The sequence below is a fragment of the Cricetulus griseus genome, chromosome 7, assembly GCF_003668045.3.
Source record: "Cricetulus griseus strain 17A/GY chromosome 7, alternate assembly CriGri-PICRH-1.0, whole genome shotgun sequence".
In the NCBI taxonomy this organism is placed as follows: Eukaryota; Metazoa; Chordata; class Mammalia; order Rodentia; family Cricetidae; genus Cricetulus; species Cricetulus griseus.
In genome coordinates, this window is record NC_048600.1 from 47,140,326 (window position 1) to 47,166,198 (window position 25,873).

The following is a 25,873-nucleotide window of genomic DNA, read 5'->3' on the forward strand; positions in this document are numbered from 1 at the left end:
CTCCCCATGCCCCTACCAGTACCCACAAGCTGCTTTCAGACCTCCACTACCCAGTCTGCCTGCATTCTTGGACCCTTCCCTGGATTCTTCTATCCCTCTCCTCCTGGTAGCAGCTGAGATTTACAGCTTGCCTACCCATGAGATGGTTTTCAACTTCATTCTGAATCCAGTTTTTAAAAATTAATTTTATTGCAGGCCTCCTTTGTACTCTTTCACAATCTACAATTTCCAAGTGTACACGTTGCACTGTTTGTGTTTGACCCCCTGACTTGTAGCCAGCTTGTGTAAGACCCCTTGCAGAATGAGAACGATAAAAACAAGAAACCCACCTAGTCTGTTACAACCATATTAACACGGAGGCTTGCCTGCCTACTTTTTTTTTTTAACAGTTTTTTTTTTGTTTTGTTTTTTTTTTTTTTTTTTTTGCTTTTCGAGACAAGATTTCTCTGTGTAGCTTTGGAGCCTATCCTGGCACTCGCTCTGGAGACCAGGCTGTCCTCGAACTCACAGAGATCTGCCTGCCTCTGCCTCCTGAGTGCTGGGATTTAACGTGAGTGCCACCAATGCCCAGCCTTAAACATATTTTTAAGTAATATTAAAATCATGTCTTTCTTTTTGAAAGATGGAATACATTAGTTAAAAGTTTAAAAAAAGGTTAATTTTATCAGTAAGACTAAAACCCACTCTCTATTTCCCAGTAACACTTCTATCACCGAGCCACGTGCAGTCCCATTTCCTTGCTGATGTCCATTTAGTTTCTCCCCAACACTCCATCCCACTGCCCTCAACAAAGGAGTCTGTAGAAGTCGCATGGGTATGTACTGCACAGTTGTTCTCAGCATCCTGGTTACAGAACTTCCGTCCATGGATATTCAAGTCTATTCCATCATAATGCTTGCATATGAACATAGTTCATGCATGTCCTCCTGCATACTTAATCATGTCTAGACATAACATTTAGTACAATGTAAAGGCTACATGAATTCTTATATTGTATTGCTTAGAAAATGAAAAATCTGTGCATGTTCAGTAGAAATGAACAATTATTTTTTATCTAAATATTTTCCACCTGTGTCTGGTTCAATTTCTGTGAAATCTGCACGTGTGGCAGACTGATTGTACATTGTCCAAATTCTTTCAACACCAAGACACACCATTCAAAAACCATCTGACTGGCTTCTTCAGGATTACTAAGATCAAAATGCAAAATTTTAGGCCCTACTACATGGTGGGGGCTGGAGAGATGGCTCAGCGGTTAAGAGCACTGGCTGTTCTTCCAGAGGTCCTGAGTTCAATTCCCAGCAACCACATGGTGGCTCACAGCAACCACATGGTGCTCTCTTCTGGCCTGTAGGTATACACAAAGAGCACTCATACATAAAAAAAATAAATAAATCAGAAAATTAAAAAAAAAATCACATGGTGGGCCAGGTAGTGGTGGTGAACATCTTTAATCTCAACACTTGGGAGGCAGAGGCAAGCGAATCTCTGAATTCGAGGCCAGCCTGGTCTACAGAGGGAGTTCCAGTACAGCCAAGGCTACATAGAGAAACCTGTCTCAAAAAACAAAAACAAAACAAAACAAACACGGGGGGGGGCGGCATATGGTGGAAAGTCAGGGTTATATCTGAATTAATTTAAAATAGAATTTAATTTATTGGCACTGGGGATTGAATCCAGTAATTCAACACATTAAACACACACACACACACACACACACACACACACACACACTCTCTCTCTCTCTCTCTCTCTCTCTCTCTCTCTCTCTCTCTCTCTCTCCCACTGACTTACACTTCTCTGTCCTTTAAATCTGAACTTTTAAAAACCATCCTTTCATCTTCCAAAGATTTTGAGGAGTATCAATGTTTTCGGATTTTTTTTTTTCCCACACAATCCTCTCTGTTGTTTAGCCCTTGGGTCATAAAGTCATACCTGGTCCCAAGTGTGTCTTTCTTGCTGGATCTGGGAACTGCCTGCTTTATAGTCTTAATTTTCTGATCTGTAGACTGAGAATGCTCTTGGTATTGCCATGAAAATTAAACGAGTTTCCTAGAGTGTTCAGAACAGTGCCTGGCAGAAAGCAGGTATCAATCTTCTTAAGAAGAGCAGGTGTGTGGGGCTCACTCTGGGTAATTCAAAAGACAGCGTTTGCGTTTGCTGTAGTCTTCACATTTAGACATTTCATGCTGGGGACTGGCGCTCTAATGTTGAGCTATATATCCTCAGTGCTCAGAGTCCTAAAATTAGTATCAATGATGCAAACTGTTAGCTTTCTGTTTGATGAAAACATGTGCGATGTACCACGCTGGCGAGAGTGTGGTGTGCTTCTTTTACTTTTTTAACCTCTTGAGAGAGATTTATGAAAGATCCTGGTGACCATCACGGGAGTCTGCGGCTGTCCCGCCCACCTCCTAGACCCAACCGGTCCCTGGTCAAGTGAAGGAGCTTTGCTCCACCTCTGTTGGAAGATTGCTGGGAGCGCGGGCACCACCTGCAGGTTCGTCAAATTAAAACAAGCTGCACATCCTCTGGGCCTGAAGTCTTGGTCCTGGTGTGCCTTATGCTCTGAAGGAGGTACCAGCCCTGTGATGACCCCTCGTTGAGCACTGTAGCGGCGAGGAGGGAGGCAAAAGGCTTCCAGCTTCCGCTGTTTTTTTATGTTAGACGCCCGAAGTGCTTATTTTGTGTAAAGTAGTATTCGTTCATCATCTCTAGCATTTCCCCCACCCCAAATCATCCATTCACTCTACAAATGCTGAACACCTACTTTGTCCCAGATGCTGGCTATGACGTTGTAATGTTCACTTAACAGATGGAGACCCTAAGATGCAGAAAGGATGTCTTGCCCAATGCAGAAAAGCCACCTTCAGGCTGGTCCAATGGACATTCTTAGCTTATTAGGGTACAGAAGCTTATTAGGGTACATTCTTAGCTTATTAGGGTACATTAGTCCAACACCAGTATTACTCGAGCTCCAACTATTGCAGAGTCCTGTTTAGGACTTTATTTTAGAGGCCCCTGCAATCAGTGTTGGAGATTTTTGGAGGAAGGCTCCATCTGGGCAAAGTATGCTACTGCAGTTAAAATTGTAGAGACCATAGTGACTTACTTCGGTGCTAATCATTGTCAGTGTGGATACACTGACACACTGACATCCATTGACAGTGTGTCCAGTTTTGGGAAAGGGTCATCAGTGACTTCAAATGAGTACTGTGATTAAAGGTGTGTGCCACCGTGCCCAGTGTTTGTCAGTTACTTTCAATGGAAACACAGGGGCAGGTGCCAGCATGACTATGCCCAGAAAGGGTCAGGGGTTGTCTTCATAGCAGTCATCATGGAAGTTAGTTCACTCATTGACTTAGCAGCTCCTGTGTTCAGTCTCATCTCCTGCACATCCATGTCATTCCTACACATTTCCTCGAATGTTCACTTGCTGATTGATTTATTTGGTACCTACATGAAGCCATGTACAGAGCTTGATGGGAGATGTGGGGAGCACTATGGGGAACACATTAACTCTGTTACCATCTCACAACCTCACAGGTTGATCTAAAGCAGTGGTTCTCAAACTGTGGCTCACAAAGCCTTTGGCAAATTTCTTTCTCAAAAATACATTAGGGCACACGCCTTTAATCCCAGCACTCAGGAGGCAGAGGCAGGCAGATCTCTGTGAGTTCGAGGCCAGCCTGGTCTCCAGAGCAAGTGCCAGGATAGGCTCCAAAGCTACACAAAGAAACCCTATCTGGAAAAAACAAACCAAACCAAACCAAACAAAACCCTTACATTATGAGTCACAACAGTAGCAAAATTACAGTTATGAAGTAGCAAGGAAAATAATTTTATAGTTGGGGGTCACCACAATATGTGGGTCACAAACCCTTTGGCAGATTTCTCAAAAAATATTTATATTATGATTCATAACAGCAGCAAAATTACAGTTATGAAGTAGCAAGGAAAATAATTTCATGGTTGGAGGTCACCACAACATGTGGGTCACAAACCCTTTGGCAGATTTCTCAAAAAATATTTATATTATGATTCATAACAGCAGCAAAATTACAGTTATGAAGTAGCAAGGAAAATAATTTCATGGTTGGAGGTCACCACAACATGAGGAACTGTATTACAGGGTTGCAGCATTAGGAAGGTTTAGAACCACTGCTTTTAAATGGGGAAGAAAAAGACAAAAGGAAACACAAACAAAAGGCTCTCCTGCTCTGATCTTGCTCCATCCACTTCCGGTTTCCCTTTTTGACACAGTTCTGATGATCTTGGGGCTGAGGCTGACCCCATACCTCCCCCGTGTCTCTTCAAAACCCACTCAGGCAGGTCTGAGTTGGAATTCCAACTGTACCACCTGCTAGCTGTGTGACCAGGATGCAATTACGCCTGCTTCTTCCTGGCATGCTGAGAATGCCCAATCCTCCCAATGATGGGTTAGAATAAAATGCATGACCTCATCAGCAAAGAACTGGCAGGGAACAGCTGTGGGGAGGAAAAGGGTCTTTAGAGAATGTTCTTTTACATATGTCCCTCTCACATGTGCACACTACAGATCTATCTTCAGATAATGAACCTTCTAGAAGCACACCAGGTTTCTTTGTTGTTTTGATGCTGGGGGAATAAGCCTAGGGCCTCTAACACTGAGCTCCACCACCAGCTCCAAAACCAGTTTTAAAAAACATAAATTTTATTTATTATTATGTGTGTGGAGGGAAGGGGAGGTCACGTGGCATGGCATGCATGTGGAGGCCAGAAGACAAACTGAAGACTGCCCTCTCTTTCCACCTTTCTGGGAATGAACTCAGGTCATTAGGTACCTACTGAGCCACCTTGCTGGCTCTTAAAATATTTCCTTAAATTACATTTATTTACTTGTATGTGTATACACTCATGCATGATGCCCCTTGACACATGAGGGAGCTAATTCTCCTTCCATCGTGTGTCACCCGGCTTGGTAGGAAGCTCCTTTACCTGCTGAGCCACCCCTCCCCCCACCCCTAAGGTTTTTTTTTCTTAAAAAGGGGTTTGAAACGCTAATGGCCTGTCATTGTTTCTAGCAAATAAAAACACCTTACTGTGGCATGAAGGAATAAAACCTAACTGCCCTTCCTTACTGTGACATGAAGGAATAAAAACCTAGCTGCCCCTTAATTTGAGCTCACTGCTTCATTTCACTTCTTCCCAGGCTTCCTCCGTGATGAGATACCCACCTCTCAAGCACTTGAATTTTCCCCTTGTGATATGCCTCCACCACTGCCCAGGGTTGAGCCTATGAGTCAGCACTCTATGGGTTTGCTCTGCGTCCCTCATCCACATTTGGGCAGAGATCATCAAAAAGGAGAAATCATAAAAATAGCAACTTATCCCTCAATGTTGTCCACCAACATCAAACACATCTGTCAATCTATTTATCCTGTAACCAGGAATCCATTTGGTGTTCTGCTTTCCAGACACGTGGCACCCCCAGGTGGGTTCCCCAAATTTCTAGTCACACTAGTGCTTCAGGAAGAGCAGGAAATGACTTTTTTTTTTTTTTTTTTTTTTTTTTTTTTTTTACAGACACTTTAGCAAAACTAGGGTCCTTATGGATGAGTGAACTGCCAGTCTGCTTGGTCTGTGTCACCTGTGGCCTTCAGTGACATCCGAATCCCCTCATCCCAGGATGATCCCTTCCTAAGGTATCCATAGTTAAACTTGATCAGAAGAAGCTCTCTTTCTAGAGGCTTCCATAAGCATCTACAGACACAAACTAGCTGAGATAAAGCCAACTAGAATAGTGAAGGTCGATGGTTCTGTGTCCTGCTAGATTCTCTTGGTACTCAACAGATCTTCTCCAGCATTCTTCTTCTTCTTCTTCTTCTTCTTCTTCTTCTTCTTCTTCTTCTTCTTCTTCTTCTCCTCCTCCTCCTCCTCTCCTCCTCCTCCCCTCTCCTCCCTCCTCCCCTCCCCCCCCCTCTCTCTGTAGCCCTGGCTGTCCTGGAACTTACTCTGTAGACCAGGCTGGCCTTGAACTCACAGAGATCCACCTGTCTCTGCCTCCCAAGTGCTGCGATCAAAGGCATGTGCCACCACTGACTGGATCTCTTTAGCATTTTCAACTCTGCCCTGTAGAGTTAAATTTTACTCCCAGTCCCACCCTAGCCTCTACGGCCACCCAGCCACAACCAAGGTAGAGTCACAGCAATATTTCTGAAAAGCAGTCTTTTAATAATCTATTTGAACCCAGTGAGTGGGAAAGACTCGAAACATATGTCCCTCTGAGAATACCTTTATAAGAATAACAGACCAGAGGCGTCTCTTCCATGGAAAACCGACATCCCTGTGTCCTCACAAAAGTGGGATTTCAACTCATATGCATGCCACATACTTCCCGCCCTGTCCCGCCCTGCCCCACCCTCCACATGTGACAGATTTATACACCAAAGGGACTGGTTTCTGTAACTGGGGAACAGAATGTTTAAAAAAAGAAAAGAAATCTGTCCAAGTGGCCAGATACCAGAAATAATTCCGGGGCAGTTTACATACACAACAACAGTCAACTCATATAAAAAGGGAAGTTTTGCTAATTGGAATTCAGAGGCAAAAATTACAAGCGGCAGAGAATCTGGCTACCCATAAGAGATTACTCAAGAAAAACATAACAAAAATAAAAACACTTCCTACTGGAGAACTCCCCCCCTTCATTACAAAAGTATGCAAGCAGTCTCATATAAACGAAGCCCAGGCATGCGGCTCTCTCTGGACATGAGAGCATAGCTTAAATTCTCCACATGGAATTCATGCCTGGACCACTGCCCCTCCCTTTAGGACAAAAAAGGGAAGGATGGGGGGGTAACAGGGAAGGGATCCACCTCAGGGGGAAGTGGAGGAGACACTGGGGCCTCCTGGGGCTGGGAACGAGTTGGTATGTGCTCAGCTAACAGAGGATCTCAATGGCAAGTGGGTCCCGAATGCTGGGCACCCTTGGGAGCCTACAAGGTAGAGGTGCAAAGAGAAGAAGCTGATCTGCTTCATTTCCCCCGCTAAGGCCTTGGAACCAAAGGTGGATACCAAGACAAGATCAGTGGTGGTTTGCAGGGAAGGGTGCTTCTGGATTGGACAGAAGTGCACAGACTGTGCCTTACGTGGTCTTCCAAGGACAACCTCCCAGTCACATGACCCTAACCCCCCCACACTGAAGAATGTAACAGTGTATGTCGGGGGAACTCAGCAGTGGGAACCAGCCCCTTCACCAAAAAATGCTATTGCCACATAGCACAGCGGCTGAGGCACATTGGTGGGGAATTCAGAAAAGCAAAGACAAGAGAGGAAGGGGCACCCGTGAGCTGCCTCAGGACTGGTGGGCAAATCTGAGTCTCCACCATTGTGCCAAACGATTGGGCATCTGCTTCATAGAATGAGGCAGGGGTGGGGCAAGGGGTAAGGCCTGAGCTCTAGGTTGGGCATGAGGCAATGGGACACAAGCAAGTTCCAGCTGCAATGCCGTTTCTAGGGGCTTGCCTGCCAAGTACCATTCCATGTTGAAAGCGCCAGGTAGCAGTACCTTTGGGCAGCCTGGTCCCAAGGCTGAGAGCTCAGGTTGGCTGCTGGGGGAGAAACTGAGCTGTTAGTGTGTCCAAATGGTAGGGGTTTAAAGATTGTCAAAGCCTGGATGAGAGATGCTCTGTGGACTAGTCCCTACCAGAGAAAAGACTACAGCTTTCCCATGAGGGGTCACCAGCATCCTTGGAGTACCTCCCTATGCTTCACTCTGGTCTTGGGGCTCTGTAGGGAAAGGAACGCCATGACTCCAGGCAGTGTTGATTTATCTAAAACATGGGGAAAGAGGTAGCTGTGGAACCTTGTGCCACCCATCATCACCACCACCCCCTCCTCCCACACACACTGGGCCAAAGAAGGCAGAAGGAGATAGGGCACTGGAGGCAGGCTAGCAGGGTCCCTGGTCCTCAGTCACTGGGCTGGGCAGGATGTCAGTGAATTTTGCCTAGCTGGATCTTCTTCCATGCTTCTGAGGCTGTGAAGATGCAGGAGTCCAAAATGCCAGCAACAGTGAAGGTCCCACCAATAATGGCACAGATCTGCAAGAGGAGGAGAGAAGGGAATGTGTCAAAGATCAGTGCCACGGAAGCATCAGGTTGGCCTCCTCCTGTATCTCAAGAGGGTGGGCTCACTCATGAAGATACATTGCCCATGAAACCCATTTTGTTTGTCATCTTGTCACCAATGGTATTCAGAGCTCAGAGAAAACTACTTATCACTTGTGTCAGCTCCTTTAGTTCCCAAATGAACTCACTGAATGAGGAAGGGGTTTATTAACCCATTGCACAGATGAGGAAAGTGAGCCTTGACTGGGTCACTTTCCAAAGTTCACCAAGTAAGCAGCTATGATTTGAATTTAAGTCTGTCTGAACCATGGTGCCTGTAGTATTAACCTCTACTCTAGGTTTCTCGACTACTTATAATTCTATTTTCAGACATATGATGGAAGCCCTGAAATGTGATGCTTTACACCCAAGGTCTTATAATATGCAGGTCTCCTGGGACTGAGTCTGGCTGGGATGCTTAGGACTGGAAATATTCCTACTCTTTGGAGCTGGCATTCCTCCTGCAGATAGGAAGTGAGCAAACAAACTCCACAGCCACAGAAAGTACCACCAGGGAGGCTTCCAGTAGCATTCCTAACATTTAAGTCTAGACAACTCTTCATCATAGCAGGTTGTCCCATGCACTGAAAGGTATCAGGTTGTACTCTTCCTCATGTTGTCACTAAACATCGCTCATTGTAGCCTGGGGGTGAAATTACCGTTGCTGAGGATGGCTGTCCATCTGTCAGAATGCTCCATAGCCACAGCACAGATAATATCCATGGGCTCTCACATGGCCTATGACCTCAAAGAATCTCCAGGTGAACCATATGATGGTGTATCTTTTTTTTTTTTTTTTTTTTATGTCCATGGCAAATTAAGGAGTCAAAGCTCCGAGGTCTGGAATCACTTGGCTGATGCCATAGCACATGGCTGAACTGAGGTTCAAAATGTTAGAGCATGTGCTACTTATTTATTTATTCATTTTTGTTTTGAGACTAAAACTCATGTAGCCCCGGCTAACTTCAAACTCATATAGCCAAGGACAACCTTGAATTACTGATTCTCCTATCTCCGTCTCCCAAGTGCTGGGATTACAGGCATGAACAACCACCACCACCAGACTGAGTTTTTGCTCTTAACTTGACAGCTTCCTGCTTCTTGGGCAAGAAATGAGCCCAGCTTCACATGGGTTCCAGGGACTTGAACTCAGGGACTCTCATTTGCGTGGCAATCACATTACCTACCCAGCCACCTCTGAAGCCCACATGTATATGTATGTGTATGTGTACACATACACATACATAAACACACATACATATTGGAAGCAGGGTCTCTCTACATAGCCCTGTCTGTCCTAGAACTCACTATGTGGACCAGGCTGGCCTCAAACTCACAGAAATCTCTCTGCTTCTGCTTTGCAAGTGTTGCGATTAAAGGCATGAGCTACCATGCCCAGCCCCCTAAGTATATTTCTGATTTTGCTATTCTCAACTTATCATTGAACATGGAAGCTAACTCCAGCATACATTACATATACATACACACATACATAGCTACATACATATATATTAAATTTAGTGTTTTTTTTTTTTTTGTTTTTTTTTTTGAGACATGGTTTCTCTGCATAGCCCTGGCTGTCCGGGAACTTATGTTGACTAAGCTGGCTTCAAACTCAGAGAGATCTGCCTGCTTCTGCCTCCCAAGTGCTGGGATTAAACCGTTTTTTAAAAGTGTTGATTACTATTCTTACACTGATTGCACAGCTCTGGATCTGTATTTGTAGACAGACATCTACTGACATATAATTGCCACAGGACTCTGGGTGGCAGTGGTGCACTCATGGATCATTTGATGCTCAGGGGTGGGAAGCCAGAAGACAGGGAAGGTGAGAGAAGGACATGCCACATTGGCATTTATCTTTTATATGGTGTTTTCCTGAGATGAGCTAAGCACAGGCGTGCAAGGTCTAAGACAGAGCAGGTCTGTGTGGATGGCCTGTAAGTAGAGCAGCTGGCATTCCAGTAATAACAGACCGAGAAACCCGAGCAGCCCCCCCAGGGAGCTGAGAGGATGGGGACACGGTGAGGGTTATGATGAAGTGCTCTAAACAGGCCAAGCCTCTCCCCACCAGCCTCAATGCATGACGCAGGGGCACTCTTCAGGGAAGATGACGGCAGGGGAGCTGGTTTATTTCGGTAGAATGGATCAGATGATGGCAGATTTTATACCACAAAATGCTTTTAGAGCTTGGAGCTGAGGGTAGGAAAATGTGACTTAAGTGCAATGGAGCAAAAATAAAAAATAACCTCTCCATCTGCCTTCATCCACACATAACTTGAAGCCTGGATTCCTATGACTCACACACACCTGGCACCCGGCTGAGGTCTTCTTTCAATGGGCTGGCCCAGGGTAGAGGGAAACAAGACATATGCACTGAAGCTCGCAAGTAGATACAGCCTTTGGGGAAACGGAAGGAGCATTCAAGCTAAGCAAAAGGCCCAATCACAGTTTAAGTTACTGTCAGCCTGAAGGCTAAGGGGGATGCTGCAGTGAGCTTCCGTGTGTATTTACTAATGTTACTCAATCCATAAATACACTACAATGTCTATTGAAGAGGGTAGATTTTGGTGGACTGCAAGGAAGAAAGGAATTCTGATATATTGGGGGCACTTCCTTAGAGCTGAGAAGATTCTAGTGGCCCCCCCTTGTTTCCATCCCAGCAGTCCCTCATCCTCAGGGGATACATTGTAAAGCCCCCCAGAGGTACCTGGAACCAGATAGTTTCAAACTTAATACTTAATGTACACTTAAAAAAATAGTGCCTACTAATTTTTTTAAACAAATTAGGCACAATAAAAGACTAGTGATAATAAAATAGGAATGCTGTATTTAGTAATATTATTTAAAATCTACAAATCACCTGTTTCTGAAAATTCCTTTCAGTACGTTCACGCTATGGCTGTCTATGAAAACAAGCCACAAGTACACTGTGGTAGCCCACGTCCATCCTCAGAACATACTAGAATGAGGTGGATAAGGTTACAGGGACAACCAGGAGGCTTGAAGCATGGAGTGTCCTGGAGTTGACATACAAAGGGACATGGCAGCCACCAGCACCAAGGTGATACCATATTGGAACTAACTGGGGTAATGGTTAATGATGGTCATCCCTTGTCCTGAAAAGGTCAGGACTCTTACATGGGAAACGAAGCCACCAGCTGCATGAGGGTGTGATGGCTCTTAAAGGTCACTTCCACAAGAGGGTGGCAGGAGTATAGGCCTCACCACTAATATGTCTTGAGCAACATGGGGAAGAAATGGACCAGTTGTGAGATGAAGTTAGAGGTGATGCAGGAGGGATGCTAAGAATGGCCTGAACAGAGGTACTGGGCACTCAGCATCACCATGACCTGCAGGGAGGGGCCCAAGATCTACATACATGAATAAATGTGTAGATAAAGCAGAAGTTACCACAGCACTAAGCTCCCAGCCTTGTTGCTGGCAGCCTCTCTGGGGATGCAGAGGTGAGGTGGGGAAACATGTGCCTCCCCACTGCAAGTGACCAGGGCTGGCAGGAGGTGAGGACTGGGGAATCTACTGGGGCCTTTGCTGACTAGATAGCAGACAGAGCCCATCCTTTGGGGCTTGACAGTGGCTGCCATGGAAGTGTCTTTCCAGGTCTCAGTTTTTCCATCTATAAGACCAGAAAAACAGTCTCACCTCACTGACAGTCATTCTGCAGAGAATACCTCTAGAATACCTGGGATTCAATACATGTTCAGTAAATGACACCTAATCTCATCTCTCAATCTCCAACCTTGTTGCTAAATGTGGTAATCTCTATACTTGAGATCCATTTTAATCAGAAAAAAAAAAAAAAACCGAGTAAGGTACTATAATTTATTTATTTATTTTTGATTTATTTATTTTTATTTTGGTGTTTTGCCTGCGTGTATGTGTGAGGGGGTTGGATGCCCTGGAGTTACAAAGAGTTGTAAGCTGCCACATGGGTGCTGGGAATTGAACCCTGGTCCTCTAGAAGAATGGCACGTGTTCTTAATTGCCGAGCCATCTCTCCATGACCCCAATTATTTCTTAGAGGCTTTCTGTCTCAATTCCTTCTCTTACTGGCCCTTTCAGGAAGATGAGTCAATCATGGAAGAACATGATGGCAAGATTCTCTGAAGATTCTGCAGCTGCCCACAGGGCTTGGTAGTCAGCCTGGACCTTAACAGAGGTGGCTGCAGCCCAGGAGGGCATGGCTTAGGGGTGTGTCTGGGAGTATTCATGATGAAGAGCCTCCCTCTGGACCAGGCTTCCTTAGGTCAGATCCCTTTCACTTCCCTAGCCAGGGAGCCCTGGTGTCTGGCCTGTGTCAACTCTATTGCTTGCTTTCTTATGTTCATGGCCAAGAGAGAAGACAGAAGTCATTGATACAGGGCAGGTGTTCAAGACGCATTTGCTTAATAAGTAGACAGAGAGTGAACGCAAGAATGAACAAGGAATAGCTGAATGGATTTGAGAGTGAGCAAAGGAATGGCAGGCTCCTCATTCTGCTCTTAGCAGGTGTCTGGGAGCCCTGCAAATTTGGGTGTGGAGGTGGAGGCTCGTGAATAGGGGACAGGCAACAACCTCACCCATCCTATTGTGACTCCTTCAATCTCTGAGCCTGGGCAGTACAGCCTGGGGCTGTGAGGTACCCAGCTGCTGAGGACACCCTGGCCTTGGAGTCTGTAGAAGCAGGCTTAGGTCTTCCTTTTGCTGGGGCTCTCAGTCTCCAGTGTCCATGGCTCATTTTCTCCTTGTCAGCAGCCCTAGCCCCAGAAACAAGAGCAGGACAACTGACTTACCTAGGCCCCAGTGTGTTCAAGAGAAGCAAGTTAATGATTGCTCACTAGATCAGTCCTCTTTTCTGACCTAGCACCTTCCCTCCCAGACCCCACAGTTTCTCAACCCTCTGTGGGGACCAGAATGAAGCCAGATTACTTGAATATTTAATTTCACTTTGCAGTTAATTTTTAGATTACGTTTACTTATATACACAGGGTCATGGTGACATAGAGGTCCGAAGACAACTTGCAGAAGTCAGTTCTCTCCATCTACCATGTGGGATCAAACTCAGGCCATCCGCCTTGTGGCAGGTGCCTTTACATGCTGAGCTATCATTTCATCAAACCTAGTTTGTTATTTTTCTGTTTTGAAGCACTTGGGCCTCCAGCACACCAGGCAAGCAAGTGTTCTTCCCTGGAGTTCACACCCTAGCATAACTTTAAAAGATGTATTTCTTTACATTTTAACTCTGGCTTTCAATCCCTTATGCTATGGAAGGCCTGGGCTAGATGGTTGAATTCTTGTTCCACCAGCACTAACATCTTCCTGTCCCTCCTGGGCTCAGTGACTTGCTGTGAAAAAGCCTGCACTACCACCACTCTGGGGCGGGATGGAAAGGAAGCATGGAGGCAAACATGGGTGGAAGCCAGCTCTTTGATTTTGGCCAGAAAAGCCAGTATAGTTCTCTGGGCCTCAGTTTCTCTCACCTACGATTGGGGTGGCTATGAGGCCTCTGTGCCCACAAATGCCAGGAACTGCTCATCTTTCCTCATCCAGGCGGTGTGGTTTCAAAGCTTGTGGAAAAGGCACAGTCAGAGGAAATAAATAATGAACCAAGTCTCATCATATGCTGCCGGAGGCAGACAGGCTGGAGCCGCAGATGAGAACACCCAAGTCGCAGAGGCGGTGGGGGTGGGGGGTGCACAGTGCTCAGGAAGGGAAGCTGATGATTGGGTTCTGCAGAGCTTGGGGATGGGAGGAAGGAAGGGATGATGATCTCCACTCAGCATGTCATGTCTTCCAGACCCCTTACCTTCAGTCCCTAACTCAAGGAAAGGCCTGAGGGAAAGTGTATGCTTAACTGAAAACTCAGTCCCACCTTACCCCAAAGCCCCTCCTTGGTTGAGAACCTATGTACTACTCTGGAACCGTGTTCTCTTCTGCCTTCTCATCCACTTCTTGTGACTATGCCACAGAAGAGAAGGCTCATCCAAGGTCACACAGCAACCGAGAAAGTAGATATCGCTAAATCCAGGTGTGGGAGGCTGCAGGTGTTTTTCCTATTGGACCACCTTGTCCCCACCCCTCAGGGCATCACCTCATTTACAGCAAAACTAAGCCTAAGTATGACACTTGCCTTCTCTGTTCTACTACAGGGATCTGCATAGCAAATAGTCTGAAATCAGGATATTTGAAAGCCCTGTTTGCAGAGGTTGGGAAGTTAGAAACTATGCATCACTGGGACTAAACCTCCTTGGGCCATGGTGCCCAATGTCTTTCCTTTTCTATCCCTTTCACCCCACAGAGCCCACTTTAGAGCCAGAGTACGAGAAGCCCCACATCATTCAGTCCCATTCCCTCGACTTGCAAGACTCACTTCACTCAGCTGCCCCAGATGGACCTGATCCCAAGGCTTCTGTACATTTCAGCCCAGACTCACAGACTCTGGGCTTTGCTCTAGCCTGCGCACCATGGTGGTGATGGCAGAGGAGAACAGGCAGGTGCACACCTATAGTTCTTGGTTCAGGAAAGAGAAGCAGGCAGAGCAGAGAATCTAGGCCATCCACAGGAGGCTGTGAAGGCTACCCCCTGACCAAGTGGCAAAGTGGCCTTTTCTTAACCCACATTACCTTAGAGGAGTGTAAAACTGTGTGTGCATGCATGTGTGTGTGAGAGAGACAGAAACACACATGTCTATATATGTCAGAGGTCAACCCCAGGTGCCATTCATGTTGGTTTTGGAGACAGGGTCTCTTCCTGGTCTGGAACTTGCTAAGTAAGCTAAGCTCGCTTGTCAGTGAACTCCAAGGAGCCAGCTGTTTGTACAGCTATAGGATTACAAGAACGCACCACCATGCCCCACCTTTGTTACATGGATTCTAGGATGGAACACAGGTCTTCATGCTTGAATGACAAAACACTTTCAACTAAGCAAAAGCCTCAGACAAAACCAACCAAACAACCCCCAACAACAACAACAACAACAACAACAACAACAAAAACAGTGCTAGGATCAACACACCCAGCTCCCAGCATGTGTTCTACCACTGAGTTACCCCCCAGTCCTTCTGGTTGGTTTGAAGTTTGTCTCCAATCAACTCTTTGTACTTCCCCACTTCTTACTACAAAAGGCAGGCAGAAACCAAACAGAAACAGGTATGGGCAGGGGAACATGTAAACTGTCAGCCTTACACCCTGGGGTGGACACTTGGTTTCTCTTTTATGGCTATATATGTGCTTACATGGTGGTAATATCAGTTTAATTTCTGCTATAGTTATCTCAGTGCCAGGTAAAAGCTACTGCCAAACAATGCTAGCACCCTATACCAAGGGCTTCGTGACTTCTGGGGACTCTGTTGCTGTAACACCCTTGTTTGGTAGGGAGAAGATGGTACAAAGATAGACATGGGGGTCAAGTCCCAGCTTCACCATTGACTTAGCTGTATGATCTTGAAGGAGTTTCTTTAGCTCTCCAAGCCTTAGCTGAATTCACATCCAAAACAGAAACAGGAGAACCTTTACTGAGGAAGGGTTAAGGGAATAATTACAAAATTGCTTGTAGTAGGTGCTGAGTAAAGGCAGCTACCATCACTTCTCTAAGCAGCTGCCCTTTACACACCTGTGAACACCAGAGTCCACCCATTTATCAGAGACACCATGATAAATAAGTCATGACACCTGTAGGCTATAAAGTGACCCAGCAACTGTGAAGTGCAATCTGAAGCATGGGGCATTATTTTCCGGGTAAGGAAAGTGTGGGGGAGGACAATGGAAAGAACATGGGTGGGACCTCATTCTGAGGTCCCTAAGTGTCTCTTCAGTTGGAACGGCTGTACGACAATGTTCAATGGGACCACACCACCAACCTCTGGTACTTTCTGGTGGGCAAGAACTGTTAGTTATGCCAAGCCCAATTTGGTACTTAATGGCTTCTGGGTATTCTCTCTCTCAAAATAAACCGTGCATAGAGAGAGATTTGACACCTCAAGTCATTCAATCTGTCACCACAACCCACTTGACAAACTGCAGGGGACAGATATGGAGGGGTGGGGGGAGTTGCAGGCATGTGCATAGGGCCAAATGCTATTCTTGCTCTTTTGGTGGGAGAATGTTCTGGTAGAGCAACATGGGTAGGTTTGACTGGGCTATTCTGAGGATCCAGAGGGAGCAGCTTTTGGGCAGCCTGGTACCAGATACTGCAGGGCATGTTCCTTGAAGACCTGACCCTGAGGAGAACCCAGAATCAAGCAGGTACCAGGTATGTGAAAAAAGTGTCTTTTGGGACCTTTGCCGCTCCCTCCAGCCCAGGTGCAGCTGCTCCCCTTCCTCTAGCCTTCACATGACAACATCTCAGCCTAAGCCCTTCTTCAGCAGCCCCCTCTGAGGGGCTATTTGCAGAGGACACCCACTTGGAGTTTAGAGCGTCACACACAAGTGTTTGATTTTAAAAGAAGAGGATGAGAAGCCCACAGCAGGTGTCGCCACTCTGCTCCAGCCCCACCCACCCTCCGCAGGCTCCAGGAGTCTTTGTGCAGCATGTCTGAGTGCCAGCATCACCCCTCACATCTGCTGCCCCGTGACAAAGGGCTTTGAAGCTCCATAATGACGCCATCTGCCGGGAGCCAGCTGGCTCATGAGCTGACCCTACAGTTGCCATGGCAACCAAGATGGCAGTCTTGGGTCTTCAGAAAACAAGCCAAGCTAATGTCAGGAGGTTCCATGGAGCAGTGTGGTTAGCAAGTCTGGGGATTTATGGGGTCTTACTCCAGCAGAGGTAGACCTGACGGAGATGGTCGACAAGCTGGGGGCTGAAGGGAGATGAACAAGGGGAAGAGTTACGTTGAGTGAGGAAGATCATTCCTGTGGCTTTGTGGAACCTCCAGTTGTTGGAATGTCAATGGCTCGCCTTGACCTAACGCAGGGTCCATCCCAAGGAGAGAGCTGTTTGGCCTTCAAAAGGCCACTGGACTGGTGTCTCTGCACTCACAAGGCCCTTTCCAAGGCCGCCTCCTCCCCTTCATGTCAGGGCCTTGCTGAACAGGTGTGAGGGCCTCCTCCCTGCCACTGTGGAACCCAGGAGCAAGGCTTCCATGGCATAGTACTGTGTTTTGACATGAATGTTCCACGCCACTGGGCAGCTTCTGGGGGGCCAGGCTCACTCAGGCCTGGCATGGCAAATTCTAGTAAACAGTAAACGAGTAAGGGAAGCTGTTTCATTTCTCAGCCACTTGCCAAGGGATTTTTGATGATCCGGGGCTCAGCTGCTTCCCAGAAACAAATGGGAACTGGGGGTTGGGGCCCATGGAGGGACCTACTCAGCCTAGTAGCTTGGTGTATCAATGGCACCACTGGCAGCACAGCCGCCAGGGCCTCTGAGAACAGGCCACACCTGCCTGGAAGCACGGAGGACATCTGCTTCTATCTGAGTATTTGGCTTATTCTGGGTATGCAATGGGACCAGACTGGGACAAGTCAACACCCACATGCACTTAGCATGTGCTTGCCTGGGGGATATTGGGTAAAAGCATTTGCTCACAAATCCCTTGATTCGGAGGTGAACAGTTTTATAAATCTCCACCTATATGTGGGTCCCTAGTTTTATCTCCTTTCCATCTTTGTGGTTAGTGGCAGACTTTGCATATCACCAGGGAGGTAGAATTGAATGGGTCTTAACATTTTCAGTCTCAGGATTGACTGGTCTGCTTGGAAGAGCAACCCTTTGACCACTTGCTGTCATGGAGGTCTTTCTATACAGATGCTGATGACTGTTCCTCCACACATGGGTAGCAAGCCCTTTCCAGCCTATGTGTGGTGTTTCAGCTCTATGGGGTGCTATTCAACAGAGTATTGTATTCCTGTGCACTCACAGAATGACAAAAAGCTGTTCTGAGGCTTATCCAAGCCCTGGGCTATAACACACATAGTATCTACCTGCTCTTTTTATCTGCAGAATTTTCCCTTCCACGGTACTCTCTGAGCCTCAGAGACCAGGGAGGCAGCAAGAGCAAAGATCATTATTCCTTTTTTTTTTTTTTTTGGTTTTTTGAGACAGGGTTTCTCAGTGTATCCCTGGCTATCTTGGAACTCGTTTTGTAGATCAGGGTGGCCTTGAACTCACAAAGATCCACCTGCCTCTCCCTCCCATGTGCTAGGATTAAATGTGTGAACCACCACTGCCTAGATAAGAACATTATTCTTATGTCACCCATTAGAAGCAATGGCCTCGACACAGACAACCTGACCCTGTGCCTTGCAGTGCCCACTCGTCCCTCTCCCATTAACAAGCCTGGATTTTCCTCTTGGGGAATGCCATCCCTAGCCCAGGGCAAGCAGAGAATTCTCGGAGCCAGAGGAACGAAGGACATCGTAGGACTCAGTTGAGACAAGGGGAATACTGTCTTTTCCAGGCTTTGGCATGGAATTACTGAGAAACAGAGAGCTTCTACTACTGTCTGAGAACAAAGCCAGGACACAGAGAGATGGAAAGAGATACTTGTCACAAAGTGTGTGACTAGATCCAGCCAGGCCGGCTGCACTCAAGCCAGCTGCATAGACCCTGCCTGTTCTGTAAGTCTTGACTAACATTGACCCTGCCACAGCAGGAAATGAACCAGCCAGGATTTAGACACAGGATCTCAACCATCACTAAAAGTATGAAGCTGGGCAAAGTGGTACTCCTAGCTACTTACGAGGCTCATGTGGAGGTTTTCTGAGCCCAGGGGGATTCCTGCAAGTTCCAGGCCAGCCTGGAATACATGGCAAGACCCTAACTCACCTCACACAAGGCCTGCCAATATTACATGCACCTTTAGGCCTCAGTGGCCAAATCTGACAGGTAGAGAGAGCAGTCCTGTCTTTCGCCACTGCTGACTCTGGCATCCCCCAGACCTCAGGAGCTTCTTAGGTGGAACAGGCGCTGTGACCAACCTGCTCTGTACAGGGGTGATGAATTGGAGGCCAGGAAACTGTACATGTGACAGAAATAATCAGGGTAAAACTAAACTGACATCCTAATGCTACCCAGAGTGGAAGACAGGGGGGAGAGAAGGAAAAAACAAAGGAAGAAAAGTAAGCAGGAAGAAAGAACATGCTGTACTGTGAAAGAAGACATGAAAAGCAGAAGTTAAAAGGCATGTCATGGCAGGCATGCCTTTAATGGTAACACACGCCTTTAATCCCAGCACTCAGGAGACAGGGGCAGGTGGATCTCTGTGAGTTTGAAACCAGCCTGGTCTACAGAGTTTGTTCCAGGACAGACAGCCAGGGCTGCATAGCGAGACCCTTTCTCAAAAGCTAACAAGAAACAAAATGAAACAACAACAACAAAAACAAAAGCTGAAAATAATTTCCACGAAACAACACCCAAAAGAGAAAATCACCAACATCCTGGAGCCAGTAGAGATTTCTCTTAGGAATTGGATGTGCCAGGTGGCATCTCCTAGAACATATCAGCTAGGGGAAATGCCAGTGGTTCCAGCATGCTTCTGGCAACACTTTTCATCAGTCTGGGAGTCAAAGCCACCTGTGTTCAACTGGGGCCTAACAGGCCCTCTCTGGTTCCAGCAAGAATAGGTGTGGGCTGCCCAGACAGGGGAGTCCACTGGCCCTGGGCGACTTACCGTGGTGATGAACCTGTAGAGTGGCTGCCTTCTCTCTGTGTATTTGACTGTGATGGGGCTAAGGTCATAGCGAAACCAGATGGCGGGGATAATGCGACCCGTGTGGCTGTAGGCAACATATTCCTATAGGAGAGAAAAGGAAAGCGAGTTACAAGTAGAGCCAGTCTCATGTGGGTGGGGATGTGGACTTGCAGAGGGCATCCTTAAATTTCTTCTCCTTAAATTATCCAGCTGCATAAAATCTGTTGAGCACTTCTGCTGTTCTGGGATTCCTGAGGTGACGCCCCTTCCTCAGAGGAGAAAGACATCACAGCACCACTGACTCCCAACAGTGTTCACGTAGAGTGGAGGGACTCAAGTGCTCAGGGTCCATAAATGAACTGCCAATTCTCCTCAGGGATTCTGGAGGGCTCACTGAGGAGGGGACATTCTAAGCCACACCTGATGGATAAGAAGACATCCTGTCTGATATGTGTGATTTGTACAAAGGCCCACAAAGCAGGGCCAGCAGAAGGAACTGGAAAGGTGCAGTGGCCAGCCCACCATGGCTCCTAAGAAAGCATATAGCAATGGCTAAGTAGACACCAAGGAGCCAAACTGACAGGTTATCTTTGGGCCAGTCTCATCCTCTCCCGAAGGGCTTGGTTTCGCCCATTGAAACCCCAGGGATGTGAGCCGATGACCCACAGGATTTCTTATTTGTGCACTTCAGGGTACTGAAAAGCTCTGAGCATGACTCTCTTGTTGATATGGATAGAGATGGATGCTGGGGTACTCCAAGCTCCACCCCCTATGTCCCCTGCACTGATTCTGAGCAGCTGGACTGATCCCATGGACCCCACTGGGTCCTAACCTCCCACTGGATAGCCACTTCCATTCATAGGACAGTCTGGGGCCAAAGCCACAGAGAATGCTGAGTGAGCTGTTCCAGCTACCAGGCCCTTGCCAAAGTCTCGAGGGCAGGAGCCTGGGGCAGAGAAAACTCCGCTTTCCCAGGGGAGAGCTGAGAGAGAGCAGGATGACTGTCTGGGTCACAGCCCAGAGCTGAGGGGTGAGAGACAGAATAAAAAATAGCAGCAGTTGGCACCAACTGCCCAAGTCTTCTTTGCAGGCTGAGTGTTTTTTCTGAAAACATTGCTTCATTTGGCAGCAACCTTATGAAGTAACTACCATGGACATATTATAAACAAGTGAACAGGCTGTGATGACTGAGCTGGGATGGGGCAGTGAGGGCCAGAGCCCCCCATGCTTCTTGCTCAGATGTGGTAGCATTGCAGGGGTTTACAATGAGTACAATGGTTTAAACATGTCACACCCCCCTCAAAGTCGCATGCATTTGTTTGTTGCAGTACTGGGGGTTGTATCCAGAGCCTTGCGCATGCTAGGCAAGTGCACCACCACTCTTCCACATCTTCGTTTACATCATCTTTGTGTGTGTGTGTGTGTGTGTGTGTGTGTGTGTGTGTGTGTGTGTAGTTCAACAGATAAGTATAGTAGTTCGATGCATAAGTATACATTGGTGGCAACTGGAAGTGTGAATTTTGGGAGGTAATGAAGTTAGAGGAGGATGAGGGCGGAGTGCCAACGGCAGCATTAGTGCCTCTGTGAGCAGAGGAAGATGCCTGCTCCTCAGCTAGTGCTCCTGTGTCTCTCCGGGCCCTGCTCACCACTGTGTGATGAGACAGCAAAAAGCCTCAGCGCAGGTTGGAGACAATCTCTTTCATTTCCTCTTCTCCAGCTCCATGAGATAAATCAACTTCTATCCTTAATATATTAACTTAGTCTTCGGGATTTGTTACATCACCAGGGAAGAAAGTAGGCTACACACCATCTGTGACATTGTGAATGAAAGAAATAAGCCTCTCCAGAGAGAGTTATGGGTCAGAACAGAGGAGCTCATCATGGAGAGGCTTCCCAAGTGGGTAAGCCTGGACAGACCCTTGACAGACAGACAATCTGGACAGTTGGAGTGGGTGAGCAGCTAGATGGCTCTGGAGCCCAAGAGGAACTTGGTCCTAATCCCTACGTAGCAGCTATGCAGCTCTGTGACTATCTCTCAGTTGCTTGGTGACCACATCTGTAAAATGGGGACAACAGCTTCCAATTCAGGGTAGTCATAGTGACTGAAAATGGTGATGGAAGCCAGGTGGTGGTGGTGCACACCTTTAATCCCAGCATTTGGGAAATAGAGGCAGGCAGAGCTCTGTGAGTTGGAGGTCAGCCTGGTCTACAGAGTGAGTCCCAGAACAGCCAGGGCTACACAGAGAAACCCTGTCTTGAAAAAGAAAAAAAAAAAGAAGAAAGAAAATCAGAAAAGAAAATGGTGATGGAGGCAGGGTATGTCTAGTTCCTAAGTACTCAATACATGACAAAGCCCACCCCAACCATGATTATAGTTAATTGAGCTAAACAGCCCATCATTTACTTAGGGTTTGGGTAGCCCTGCAACAGCAGAAACAGGAGAGTCCTATTGGTCAACAGGGAAACCCACCCACTGGGGTGCGGCAGGGATTTCTCCCCACTCCAAGCGCTTATGTCCCATTGGCAGAGTCCCCTTGGTAGCGCTGTTTCTGGAGAAGCCTAAGCCACTAACTACAGGGTCATCTCATTTCTTTGGCTCTCATGTCCCTCTGCTTCCCATAAGACCTGTCTGTCTTTTGGAGTGTTGGGACCCTGGGATATCCACAGCCACCTTGATGTGATTCCCTGGCTGAGCCAGAGCATCTACCATCAACAAGAGCCTGAAAAAGCCAGGACCAGAAGAAGCCAGACCCGGGACACTGAGGGAAAGTCTGCCTGCTATTTCAAACAGATCACATCTTATCTCCTTGTTAGAAGTTTCTCCCCTTGGCCTGGAGGCCACCACAATGGCAAGGATTGAGTGTTTCGTCTTTACCTAGACTAGACAATGAGTCTGGTAGGGCTACCTACCCACCAACCCCTTTTAGCAGAATGCATGGGGGCATTGCCTCTTTTCTCAGCCAGCAGAGGGCGCAATTGCAATGCTCAGTCCATTACAACTCACCTTGTTGGCCACTGTGTACTGGTAGGAGTAACGCTGCTTGCCACTCTTGTCCTCATACACTGTGGGCACAATCTTCAAGATGTAGTCATGGGAAGCCAGGGCTGCAGGGAGTACAAAACAAGATGGAACGGGCTGGGCACTGCCAGTCAGGCAGCCTCGCATGCCACCCCAAGATCAAGTCCTTCTGGCATTACAGAGTACTTTTCCCTCTTCTCTGGAATGCCAGGGCCTGAGCAATTATTTCCATTTGCTGGAATCTTCACATCTGCATTACATAACATATAATATTCGGGGGTCACACATTCACAAATGTGGCAACCACTAACGAGGGGTGCTGAGAAGGCCATATCCCCAAGAGCCAAACCACAGATCAGCATGCTTCTTTGAATTAGGGGCTGGGGACATGTTCTCTTTAATGTGTGACCACACAGAATTAGCTAGGAAGAGCTCCAGGAAATGGAGCAGCTGCAATTTCCCCTTTACCTAGACTAGAAAGAGACCAGCAGGGCGGCACTCCTCACCATCCCCCCCCCCAAGAAACTTTCTAGGGGAAATGTGGGGTTCAAGAAAAACCCCATTTCATTGTGGGCATTGTCTGCATGCTTTTACTTTAAAAACAAACTGGGTTCTGGGTTTCAGAAAGAAAAATGAAAAGACTCCTCCAGAAAGAACTACATAAGAACTGTGATTAATCCCCGAGGACAGGGGACGTGCTCAGTGGTCAAGCACCCGCCCAGTATACACGTGGCCTTGGCTGCAGTCCCAGCACTGCAAAAACAAAAAACAAAAACCTGGTCAATCTCTCTCTTCTTTCTCAATAAACAGCTGATCATTCAGCCTTGCAATATTTCAACATAACCCTTCTACCCAGCTCTCCTCTAGCCTGGATGGGGGACGATGCTGAGGACAAGGACTAAGTCTTACATTCCTGCCCCCAACCCTGCACACAGCCTGGTACTGAGTGGACAGTGGCAAATCCTGCTGAATGAATGAATGGCCAGAAGGATGAGTGGACAAAGGCATGAATGGAGAATGGATCAATCAGTTACTGATAAGTATGAGGTAACTGGAACCAGAGCTGCCACAGGCTTTCTGGGCAAAGGACTGAATGCTGTGGACCTTTGGGACACCAAGAGAGGCCCAATGTCCATCCTTTTCATTCCTTCTAGAACCTTGGGCTGGGAACCATGGAGCTAAAATAACATGGAAATTGAGTCTTCTGGGTCCTAATTTGTGGTCTCCACAAGTCAGTCCTGTCTTCATATTGATATGTAAGAGACAAGTTCACTCCCTGACTCCTCCTGACCCTGATGTCTTCCCAGAAAAGGACAGTACTTCTGGAATTGACTTGATACCCCAGGAAATCTGGGGAAAGCTCTCTAGCCTTTAAGCTAAGCCCAGGGGACCCCAACACCTCTTGCTCATGCCTGCAATGGCACTAGGGTCACCTTGGATCAAAGGCAGACCCTGGTTCTCACCCATGGAGACTCCCATATGATGAGCTCAGTATTTGTAATTAAACCTGGAGGCCAAAGACCATCTTGAAGTACATGTCTCAAATTCCCATTCCTCAGAGATAAAGTTTGAAGGAATGAACGCCTTAGTAAAAATCACAACTGTAATATCTTTTGTTATTTGCACAAAACAAAGGTAGTCACAAAAGCAAAAAAAAAAAAAAAAAAAAAAAAAAAAAAAGAAAGAAAGTCACTCTAATGTCTACTGTGTACAGAAAACCAGTTCACACTAAGTATAACCACTAAAGTATAACATGCCAGATGTCCTCATGGATTCACACTGGGGCTTTTCCTCAGGACCAGGTATCATGAACATCTTCCCAAGTCAACAACACAGAACAGAAGCCTGTGGAGCCTGTTGGCTTCACTCATTCATCTCCTTGCCGCTAGAACTTGGTACTACTGTGTCTGAGAAATATGCATTTGGTATCTGACTGCCAGTCATGAAGCATCACAGCCAGTAGCTGCCACATCCCAAGATTCAATTCCCTACCACATACTAGGGATAAGGTAACACTAATATGGTTTTTCAAAGTGGCCCAGTGAATATTATTTTCCTTAGCTTACTACTGTGTGTAAGCACGCGTGGGCACATATAAAAATGGACATATGTGTGTGTGTGTGCATACATTCTTTACTCAGCACTCTCTATAACACTAGAAGGAGCCAATGGTTGATAGGAAGGGCTGGAGCATGAAGTGGGGGACCAGCTTGTTTCCCCACTGGCCCCCTACAGAGCTGGTTCCCATAGAGTGGATTCTGGTTCTGCCACCAGTCTATGGGATCCAGGTGACTACCTCCACTTAGGACAATGGCAAAGCAGTGTTTAGCAACAGTGACAGAAGCTGGTGTCAGACTTTGGCGATATTCCAGGGCTGCGATCTACCTTCCCTAGGACAGGCTACTCTCTTCCCTTTTCCGTAGGACAGGAATGAGTCTGCATGTCTCACAGGGCAGCTGTGGGAATGGAGCATTTGAGGATATGACCTTGGCTTGCAAAGTACCTGACTAACCCTTCTGCCCCCTCCTGGCTGCTGTGTTCCCATGCCACCTACTGTGAGGAGACTCCTGGGGGAGAAGGTTGCTCTATGCTAGGATACTCACGGTTGGAGGTGAGTCTGTCCGCTCCACCAAGAGCATTGAAAGCTCCATGAACATTCTGGACCTGCAGAGAAGCACAGGGAGAGATGGTCCTTAGGAGGCTGCCACCACCAAGCCTACCCAGCCTTGTTGGTGGGGACTGGCCAGGGACCATCTGGTTATGAAGGGCAATCCAGCAGGGACTGGCTCATACAAAGGTCCGGGGAGCGAGAAACAGTGTAGGTTGGGTACACAGGAGGTAGCAGCATGCTTGTCATTTTAAGCACCTACTCTGTCCTGGCCACTTTGTGACATCTCATTTATCACCCCTTAAAGATAGACCTCTTAGCCCACCCTACAGACTAGTAAAACAAGGCTTGAAGCAGCACACAAACTTGTCAAACATCTGAGCTGGTGACTGAGCCAAAGTGAACTCATTCTGTGTCCCTAAGAATCTCCAGAGAAAACCCAGATAAAGGTTCATTCTGTGTC

General features: G+C 47.1%; 1 protein-coding gene across 2 annotated transcripts in view; it reads right to left on the reverse strand.

Moving 5' to 3' along the window:
* Nucleotides 1–6,190: 6,190 nt before the first annotated feature.
* The window catches only part of Ergic1 (endoplasmic reticulum-golgi intermediate compartment 1), a 97,307-nt gene continuing 77,624 nt past the window's right edge, over nucleotides 6,191–25,873 (reverse strand). For both annotated transcript variants that reach the window (XM_027425188.2, XM_027425189.2), the window contains exons 7-10: nucleotides 25,406–25,466; nucleotides 22,788–22,888; nucleotides 19,763–19,885; nucleotides 6,191–8,084 (exon numbers count right to left, since the gene is read on the reverse strand). In XM_027425188.2, coding sequence (XP_027280989.2) covers nucleotides 7,977–8,084; nucleotides 19,763–19,885; nucleotides 22,788–22,888; nucleotides 25,406–25,466 — 393 coding nt within the window. In that variant the 3' untranslated portion in view covers nucleotides 6,191–7,976. The remainder of the gene's footprint in view (nucleotides 8,085–19,762; nucleotides 19,886–22,787; nucleotides 22,889–25,405; nucleotides 25,467–25,873) is intronic.